The sequence below is a fragment of the Rhinatrema bivittatum genome, chromosome 5 (assembly GCF_901001135.1).
Source record: "Rhinatrema bivittatum chromosome 5, aRhiBiv1.1, whole genome shotgun sequence".
Lineage (NCBI taxonomy): Eukaryota > Metazoa > Chordata > Amphibia > Gymnophiona > Rhinatrematidae > Rhinatrema > Rhinatrema bivittatum.
The window spans coordinates 311991405-312001589 of NC_042619.1; the positions used below are offsets into that span (position 1 = coordinate 311991405).

General features: G+C 46.0%; 1 protein-coding gene across 2 annotated transcripts in view; it reads left to right on the plus strand.

The window, feature by feature from the left end:
• SEMA4C (semaphorin 4C) overlaps nt 1–5885 on the plus strand; it is a 76662-nt gene extending 70777 nt beyond the window's left edge. Inside the window, exons 14-15 of one of the 2 annotated variants that reach the window (XM_029604318.1) lie at nt 2153–2220; nt 3472–5885. In XM_029604318.1, coding sequence (XP_029460178.1) covers nt 2153–2220; nt 3472–4328 — 925 coding nt within the window. In that variant the 3' untranslated portion in view covers nt 4329–5885. The remainder of the gene's footprint in view (nt 1–2152; nt 2221–3471) is intronic. The other variant, XM_029604320.1, reaches the window with a different exon arrangement.
• The last annotated feature ends 4300 nt before the right edge of the window (nt 5886–10185 follow it).

Sequence of the window (10185 nt, forward strand, 5' to 3'; positions counted from 1 at the left end):
CGATTGGGTATCAGTCACATTCAGCATGTGATAGGGGATGGAGGAGAAATGTTGTCATTGCAACTGTTAAATGAGCAAAATCCAGTGAAAGGGGTTTGGTTTCTTTGTGTTTTTTTTCAATATTTGCAAATAAGGCATTGTGCCAGTTTCCTTGACAGGAATAGGCTTGCTCTAAATTTGATGATTTAAAAAAAAAAAAAAAAAAAGGGTTCCTAAAGCTTTGCAAAAACTGGATGCGGAAAACTCTTGTGACAACCCATTAGCTAAGTGGCTTAGAGAGCTGGGAGTCCCTTTTACATCTGATGTGCTGGGGGCCTTGTTTTAAAAGGCTGAAATAAATGACAGGGCTCATGCATTCAGACTTTCTTCATAGAGATTATACATTTTACACTCCTAAGTACGATAAGTATTTTGAACGTTTACCAGATGAGGTACACTCAGCTAAAACAAAACAGAACAATTAATAGAGAAATAAAATGTTAGAGATTTATTTCAAACTTTCCAAACTTCTGTAGTTAAAATCGACCCAGAGAAACACGAGCACATATACTGGCCAACCCCTCCCCCTCCCTTCTGCCCAGCAGGATTTCCTTTTTTTTTTTTTTGTAACGGTGTGGCTAAAGAAAGCAGGGTGCAGAACAAAAGGGAAAAAACCCCAGCAGGCACAGCCTTGTTTTCACGCCCGTGTTGATGCCGTGCAGTCATGGTTGGCTCCCCCTGTTCACGGCTTGCAGTAGCTTGTTGTGACTGTGAGGCATTAGGGAAAGCTTGGCACTTCCTGCTTTCCAGCTTTAAGTACATATTCCCTGCCCACCACACTCCCCTTCCGCTAAGACGCCCAAGAATAAAAAAAAGCCCCACATCGCGCAGCCGAAAAAAAAAGGAAAAGTTTCCCACACACGCTCATTGGAAAGTAGCCCAATTGGACATGAAAACTGCCCATCTGGCAGCACTGCAGAGCTCCCGCCCCTCGGCAGGACCATTCCCAATTGGTCCTTTCACTGACATGTGACAGTGAAAGAACCAATTGGCAGGAAGTGAAGGAATGAATAAATTAATATCAAGTGCCCGACACTTAATATTAATGTATTCACTCCCTCACTCACTGCTGGCAGGGGTTCCGATTGGGCCAGACCTTGGGGGCGCTGCTTGCTAGGGTTCCCCCTATGAAGAACCACAGAAAGCAGGATTATTGATTTTTTTTCTGTTAAGACCTTGAGTGAGACATAATTCTGCTTTCTGTGGTTCCTCCTATTTAGTATCGCCAGGATACCAATAGGAGGAACCACAGAAAGCAGGATTTTGTTTGATTCGTCAGCCCTTGAGCACGGCAAGCTCTAACACCAGACCCTGGGCACACATTAAATTTGCAGCGTGGAAATGGGTGCTATGCCTCGAGGCTATTTTTTTGCGTGTGATGAGCGCTATTAGCTACTCACTGGTTTGGACGCGCTTATTCCCTTATTGCATGAGGGGTTTTGGACGCACATCAAGCCGTGCACTCTGCCAAGCTCACTATATTTATTGCATCAGTGTAGTAATCTTTAGAAACCATTGAAGACGCATTTGTTCCAGTTAGCGTTGGTGCATCTGACTCTCCATTTTCTGTTATATTTGTACGTATTTATCTTACGAGTTTTCAGTTTGGTTTTTTATGAGTTTAGGTGTCATGATTTTATTGTGTCTGTAATATTGTAAATCTCTTAGAACTTAGCTTAAACGGTATATAAACAGTTGAAATAAATGTCAGGCTGTTCAGGTGAAACTACCTGCATTATGAAGTTGGTTTTCAGATGCTTTACCTTGGTAGCTAGCAGTTACCTGAATAAAACTGAAAGTTGCCCTCCTAACGTACCCATGCTATTTCAGAGCGGGGGCACATTTTTGTTGTATTGAAGCGTAGACGTGTTTATAAGTAGTGGGGGTGCTTTTACCCATGCCCCAGAGGGTTGGGGAAGGCGAGGGCTGGTGAGCAGTGAAATCAGTGTACATACTTTGCACCTGCTAGAAAACGTCCCACGGCAGGGTGGGAGACGGTTAGGGGAATGCCTCGCTTCCTCTTCCATGTTCCAAGCTTATGCAGTTATTGTCAGGTGACCATGACCAATAGGAAACCCTCCTTGTGTCTGATGGCTTCTTTTTTGTTCCATAGGTCCTTGCTTATCCAGGATGTCATGAGCTCAGATACTGCTCTCTGTAATGACCCCGTCCAAAAGACAGGTAAGCAGCCGGGGGGGCTCTCAACAGACCCTTGCTTAAATTGCCCAGGTTTCAAAAGAAAATGGTGCCCTGGAGGGAAGCTGAGAGGCTGACAGAAGGGAAGAAAGAATGTCACTCAAATGTGGCTTGGTCTTTGTTTAGGGACAACTGAGCAGTAATTCCGCCAGAGGATTAAATGGCTGGAGATCTCCCAGCTAGGAAGTCTGCAGGGCATAAAGCAGCCAGATGATGTTCAGCATAACTGTAGTCGCTGGAAAGTCATTTTAAAGTGTGATAGCCGGATTGCAGATTAACTTTTGAGGCTACTGGACCGTGGCAAGACGGCTGGTTCCTTGTGCGGGTCACTGTCTTTACCCCCTCCTATACTTGGTTTACAATCTGTGTTAACAGGATTACTGCAGAGTGGTGGTGGAGTTCAAAGCTCAGGATGTGCTCTCTGTAATGAATGCTGCTCTCAGCTGACCTCAGGGCCGAGGTGTATTCAGCAGAGCGTGCAATTTTACTCTCCGTTGTGTGCAGGCCTTTTCTGCACAAATGTGACTCCCGATGCAGGGGAGTTTTGTGCTCCAAAAATGAGCAATGTAAAACTAAACGTCCTGCTTAGCACCCTCCCGTGGAAATCCCAAGCAAATTAAGGCATTGATTACTGCCACCCAGTGCAGAGAGGTGCCCTGGCTTAACTCTGGTTTTGTTAGTGCTGGATCAAAGGTGGAGGGAAGTTTCCAGTGCTTTGTCTATGGGCAAAAGCAGGATTTATGACACCAAGACCTGTAATTGGGATTTATACACAGAAAATTATGCTTGGCACACCCAACTTTAGTTTTTTTTGGGGGGGGGGGGGGGTTTCTGTGCACATAAATGCGTGCCTAGCACGGGCTGAGCACACAGTTTGAAACCTGGGTGTGTGCGCACATTTTCCAGTCACCCCGCTTTAACTCCTGATGCATTTGCTTACTGCATCAGGAATTTAAAAAAAAACTTTTTAACCTGTGCGTTCAGAAACCGTGCGCTGACTTTCCGTGCACTATTGGCTATCTCACTTTCATGTAAAAACCATACCGAGTGCATATGGGCTGGAGATTGGAGCCAACCCTGCATCCACCAAATGTGAGGATCTGATTCTCGAAGTGCATCATTTCATCACCACAGGGACTTAAAATGCTATGCCTGCACTCCCTGCCTTTCACTTCTGTTTTTTTTTTTAAGCCTCATTCTTTGTGCAGATCTTAAAATCTTTCTTTCTCTCAACAGTGAGGATAACGCCAAAGAATATCACTGTGGGGATGGGCACCACCGTGCTTCTCCCGTGCCGGCTCCCCTCCAACCTGGCCTTAGCTCGCTGGACTTTCAATGGCAAGGAGCTGACCCCGGAGCGGGATGCTATTTTGGCTGACTCTGTCCTCTATGATTCCACGCTGAAGGTCCTCCTTATCCTGGAAGCTGACATTGGGCACAGTGGGAGCTACAGCTGTTCCTCGGAGGAACAGGGTATGTGGCTCGTGACAGAGGGCTACTACCTATCCGTGGTGGCCAGCCTGCCGCTGACCCTGGAAGCTTCGGCTCCGTTGGAAAACTTGGGGCTGATGTGGATGGTTGTGATTGCCCTGGGGGCCGTGTGCCTGGTTCTCTTCCTGCTGGTGCTTTACCTGCGGCAGAAGCTGAAGAACGAGCTGGAGAAGAGCTCAAAGAGCATTGAGAGCACGCTGGTGTACCCCGTTGAGCTGCCCAAGGAACCCAAGAGCCCCGATTTTATCCCCAGCACCATGTCAGACTCTGACGAGAAGCTGTGGGACCCGGCCAGCTACTACTACTCGGATGGGTCTTTGAAAATTGTCCCAGGGCATGCTGTGTGCCAGAATGGGGGCAGCTCACCTTCTCCTACCAGCAATGGGATCCCTGGCCAGCCCATTCCCACGACAGCCCTCCACTCCCCCAACCGCATCAACCTGGGCAATATTCGGGGCTCGAACAGCAATGGCTACATCCGACTCAACTTGGGCATTGCCGAGGAGCGTCCAGACTACAGTGACGTCACTGAGGAGCTGCGGTGGAAGCTGAAGCAGCGGCAGGCCCTGCCAGACTCCAACCCCGAGGAGTCTTCCGTGTGACGAGAGGGAAGGCTGCAGGAGTGAAAAGCAAGTTTTGCACGGTTATAGCTACCTCAGGGACTTTTCCCGTTGACCCAGCAGCAGTTGGAGACAAAGTTCATCCCCAGCTCTCTATGTTATTTTTAACAGTTTTCTGAGAGGGGACCCAACCATTTAGAATCGCCAATCCTGTAGGTTTGCTATGCCTTGGGCTCCTTCAATGAGCATTAGACAGAGAGCACAGGGCATGGAGGTCCCTGCAACAACCCAGTATTTTTTGTGCTGCAGTGCCCTGGATATTTGGGACCATCTGAGTGCTCTTGAACATCTTTCTATGTGGGATTATTTTCCTGTTCTTTTGGTCTGTGAGATGCCTTTTAATGTCTGAAGTAAGTGGTTTGGGCTTCAGCCATCGACTGCAGGGTTGCATTTTCCCATGATGAGGGGAATAATCCCAAGGGCATTCCTGCTTTATCTGAGCTGATGTGGCTCCTCCATCTATGCCACATGCACTGCACAGCTGTGTCTTTTTGTAGGGGAAAGGAAGGGGGAGGGGGCCAGGAGGAAGCAGAAAAGGGGGATCTTAAATACCAGCAGATGCTCTATGGCCCATGGCAGTATCTGAGTGGGACCTTCTGGTCGCAGCTCCTGGGAAGAATTCAGCTTCAAAAACATTGGTTCTTCTTCTAGTATGTCTGTGCGACAGAACTGAAGCAGCCGGTTATTTTCTTTCCTTGTTGTGTCCAAGTGAAAATCTTGGCTTTCGGGGCCCCCTCTTTTCTCACCATGCTTCCCGGGATTTGTCCTTCACTTTCATGAGGGGTCTGCATGCCACCACGCTTTTCCTTGTGATGTGAAGCTGGGATCCTTTGGGGGGCCTCTTCCCTTTCTCTCATGGCCGCTTTAAGGCATGCTTTCTAAGTAGAGGAGAGGAGGGCAGCAGTAGTGAGAGCAGTGGGGTGGCCTTCTGGTTGACACAGGCTATAGCCCACAGGATGACTGTATTGGTAAACTGGGACTAATCAACCATCCCGTTCTGCGCAACTTCCATGTACCCCTCCGCCATGGGAGAGAGGGGGACAGTCCTTGTTAATTACCAGCGGTTAGCAGTATTCAGAGCCTGGGGCATGGGTTTTGGGAGGGGGGGTGCTAGAAATGTAGGGACCCTACCTTCTCCCCCCCCCCCTTACAACCCTTCTACAGCTGTGCTGATCCAGGAGACGCCGCTGCTTCTTGCGGTGGGAGAGGGAAATTCCAGTATAGCTTCACTTGTTCGTGGGCACAGAGGAACGCTTGCTGCAGCACACACCTGTCTGAATGCAGATTTGTTGAACTTTTTTTTTTTTGTTTGTTTTGTTTTTAATTTAATACCTTTTGGAATTGATCTGCAGATAATTTTTTTTTACAGGACATGTTTGTGTGGAAAAGTCCGCCTGCGCTTTTGAACTGTGGTGTTTGCTGTGCAAGTGGTAGGTGGAGGGGGGAACGTCCAATCACTGCGCCCTCATCCTGCCCTTTCCTCACAGTATTTCTTCATGCAAGTATAAAGAGGGGGAAGGGGGGGCTCACGCCAGCATTGGGGGGGGGGGGGGGAGTCTCCTCTTCCAGGTCTTCCACGTACCAGATTCCGGTATGCACCTGCCACGTGTACCTAGCAGCGCTTAAATCCGGGATACCATTTAGCAACGAAGTGGAATTTCTTAGATCCTCTGACCGATTTTTGTTTGCGGGACAGTTGCTGAACATTTAAGGGGGCTACAGTCGAGTGTGCAGACATCCACGTGTAGATCGAGCGGGGCACCAGAAGGTGACCAGATTACTCCATTGTCCCGAGATAAAGGGCTGAGCCAGCTCTGCTTGGATCTCATGGCATCTATGGACTTTGTGGATCTGAAGTTACATCAGAACAGAGGTAAAAGCAGGATTGTCTCAGCCTGGCCCTGCTGGTCCATAGCTATGAAGTCGCCTTCCTATAGAATCGCACCATTCGGAAATGGAACGGTTTCTGTACTAGCAATGTTTGTGCCTGGAAATGCTGTGTTGTGGTTGTATTGTCCCCTTCTTTTTGCCTTCTACCCCCTGTGTGGACTTTGGGTAACTGCCCTAAGGCAGAGAAGCTGGGTTGTGACTGCATCTCTTATTAATTGCGCCATGCGGGACTAAGCTGCATCTCCTTGCCTAACTACTTGGAAGTGGGCCTAGCTTCTGCTCTTCCAAAAGTGCTGATTTACAGAGTTTTTCCATTCCATCTCTGCCAAACCCGAGCAACCTGTATTTAAGTTTGCAACTTCTGCCACCACCGCCTGTGCTTTTTTCATTAACCTGACCTGGCATGGTCCTCCAGCACTGGAACGTGGTTTCTGGTCTTCATGATGCAGGGATGGGAGTATAAGAAAATGGAGAGGTGCAAATGAATAGCTATTAAGCAACAAAAATTGGCAAAGATTTTCCAGGTTAAAAATACTTTTTTTGTTTTGCTTTTGTTTTTTTAAACTTTGCCATAAGGTTTTGTTTTTTTTTCTTTTTGTGTGTATGTGGTTTTTTGTGTTTTGTTTTTTACAAATTCTCTTGACCCTATGAAACTGCCAAATCTTACCATGCTGCTCATAGATTCAATTTTGAGTATTGCCAACTGAAGTACTGGTTCTGTCCCCTGCAGTAAGACTAAGGGATGCTGTTGGGGTTTTGCCTGAGAAGCCATTCAAAGGAAGGCACAGAATGTCCCTGCGCTACCGTGTGTAGCTGACAGGCCTGCCTGTCACTTAAGCTTGCCTTAACCTGTATCTCATTGCTCATATTTTATGTTTAAATGTCATGCCACTCACTACTGAAAAAAATAGGAACTGTGAAAGCCTTGACTGGCTCCAGTGTCCACGATTGACTCTGGTTTTTTAGCCTGTGACTAAGATAATTTTGTTCTCCTAACGTGAGGATACAGTTAGCTGGAATCCAGCTCAGCTCAGTCCAAGTAAAAGGGCCAGAGCACTGACATGCATGGCGATAGAGGGCGCTGGTGGGGGCTTGGCAGCCATCTTAGATTTGAACACTAGGGCTATACATCCCAGTAGGATTGTGTAGAACATAAGAAGAAAACACTGGTAACATTATGAAACCAGCCATTTCTCTCTACAACTGTGTGTCAAAATCATAACCTATATAAAGTTTAAGGCACAAATTAATTATAACTGGGCTCCAGGTTATCTGTGTTTCTATAGAAATAAAAGGAAGCTGACAAGTTGTAGCTGATACCTTTTCCATTGGACTGACTTTGTGACTAGTTTTTCCTAGAGTTATACTGCTCACGTGAGATGATTCTTCTAAGTGAATCACGTACTGCTAGTCCAGTAAAAAGCTATTGTTTCTACCTATCCAAGTGGACTAACACAGCAGCACGTTACAAGGGAAGTGCACTCGACTTTTTGAGTTTCATTAATTTGAGTTTTGGAGATATTTTGTTCATTTTTTTTCATTTTGGGGGTTTTAATTTTTTGTTCATTTATTTTTGCTTTTTGGCAAAACAAAGTCGATGACAACTTTGCCCCCCCCCCCCCCCCCCCAAAAAAAGATGAAAAATAGTTTTTCGGTTTGTTTGAAACAAGAATGGGCTCCTTTGTCCCGATTTACTTCCATTTCAAACGACGGCACATCCCTAGCGAGTATGCACGCAGAGCCGATGGCTTCATTTAGTCTTTAATTTTTTGCTGTTCGGTGACACATCTCCCCTCCCCCGCATTCATTTTTGTTTAATAAAAAAATAAGAAGTGGTGGCGGGAGAGCATGTTTCTGTGCAAACAGTAGAAAAGCAGAGGGAAGACTTTGGAAACCTCCTGGATGGTTAAATCATGGCTTGGCCTGAGTCCCTTTTCCTAGGGTAGGATCCAGTGCAGAAAGATGAGATCTGCAAGTGACTGTGTGACTGTAGAAATAAGGACAAGAAGGACATCCTCTGCTTTCTTTTGTTTATTGTTTCAGGAAATATGCATCTCTTCTTGGGTAGAAATACCCTCAACCCAAAGAACCAGCGCACAGGGGTAGAATGCAGAAATTAGTATTGCAAACCCAGCCTGGGGAAGGTAATAGGGGCCCTGCTGTGGAAGGCACCGGGTATGCTGGGAGAGTGGTTGCTGGATGATATTTCTGGGGGTGGGGCACGTGCTTTTACTGTAATTTTCTTACTTTTCAGGAGGTCAGGGGTAGCCAGCTGTATTTCCTGTATTTTCATAAAATATCCTTGTTGTAGTGGGTTTAAACAGGAGCTGAACCAACACTTCCTCCAAGCCTGCGATTCAAGTGCTTTCCACCTTGTCAAGGGCTTTGCTTTTTCAAAGAAAACAAAGCAGTGCTATAGAAAATAGATTTACTTAGGTTTTGTCCCCATCTGTTCGCACCATTTTAACATGCACAGTTTCCAAATGCAGGAATTTACTTATAAAATCCTATGTCGGGAAGAGAAGCGCGTGGGCATGCACGGTGAAGCTCTCGGCTCACCTATTGCAAATTCAGCCCAGTGGAGGCTATAGGGGGAGACTTTTTATTAAAAACAGTTTTTTTTTTGTTTTTTTTTGTTTCTGTCTGCCTTTGTTTCTCTGCAAATTTTGCTCCAAGGACGTGCCAGCGTGTTCTCCCCTCCATAATACAGGGATGGTGTCTGGAGTCGCTCTGTGCACGAGAAGAAATCTTTCAGAAGTTGCAGACACTCACCCTCCCAGGCCTGCCCTCAGAAATAGAAATAGCCATCCACTGAATCCCCCAAGCCATGAGGGGTGGCCTAGACAGTCCTGTGCTAGTTTTGGTTTTTAAAGCTTCTCTAAACATTTTGGATTGACAAAAGTGGCAGGACTTCTCCAGTATTGCAGGAGAAAGGAAGAGTGAGAAACCAGCAGTGGATCAGTGCAGGTAGAGACTTTGCAGCTCTTGGAGTACTTCTGGTCACTCACGTGCTCAGTGGGGATCTGAAATCGTTTTAATAGCTCATTGTTGGTTTCAAGAAGCAACATTCAGAGTGTGGGGCTGGGGGGAAGGCTTGTTCCGTAATTAACCAGCGAAACCCCAAATGTGGGGCCAGGGCACTGTAGCTAATTGTGTGGGGGTGGTGCATCTCCCCCTTGGTGATGCTGCCTGCAGCTTTAGCCATAAGCAGTTTTGCACGTGGGCCTCGGCTCCCCAGATTCCTTTACTTCTAATGTAATTATAATGCATTTACCCTTGGTTGTTTTTAATGACCCTTTGCAATGTACACATTCCCATTTTTTTATTTATTTGTATGAATATATATTTATTTGCTGTAAATATTTGAATATTTTTATATTAAGAAATAAAATAAAATTGAAAGTACTAGAATATGGGATTTTGTGTGTTGTAGGATTTGTTGACAATGTATGGGATCTTTAACATTGTTACTGTCCATTTCACTGTAATATTGTCCGGTAGTTGATACAAAAAAATTCAGATTTGCTAAACACCCTCATGCGACTGACTCGTTGATTGCATGGTCACTGCATCCTGCGGCACGAACCAATGGCAGGACAGCTTCAGTGCTCCTTGATGACATCCTGAGCTGTGCAGGCTCTGCCAGAATATTGGTGATGCTGGTGCGATGTAAAGGAAGAGAATGAAACGTTTTTCCTTGTAGCAGAAATACATTTTACATTGTACTGAAATATGAGTTTGCCTGTTTTGGCCAATTTTGATTCCAATTTGAACTAGTGCAGTAACAAACATTATCTTATAACAACCAAAGCAAGGATGAAAACATATCTTACTTAGTGTGCCCTTCATGCCAACAAATTCACATATGCAGATTTTCAATTTTTAACCCCTAATGTTACATAATGCCATGTTCGCACAACTTCACTCCTGCCCTGTACCCCATTCATAC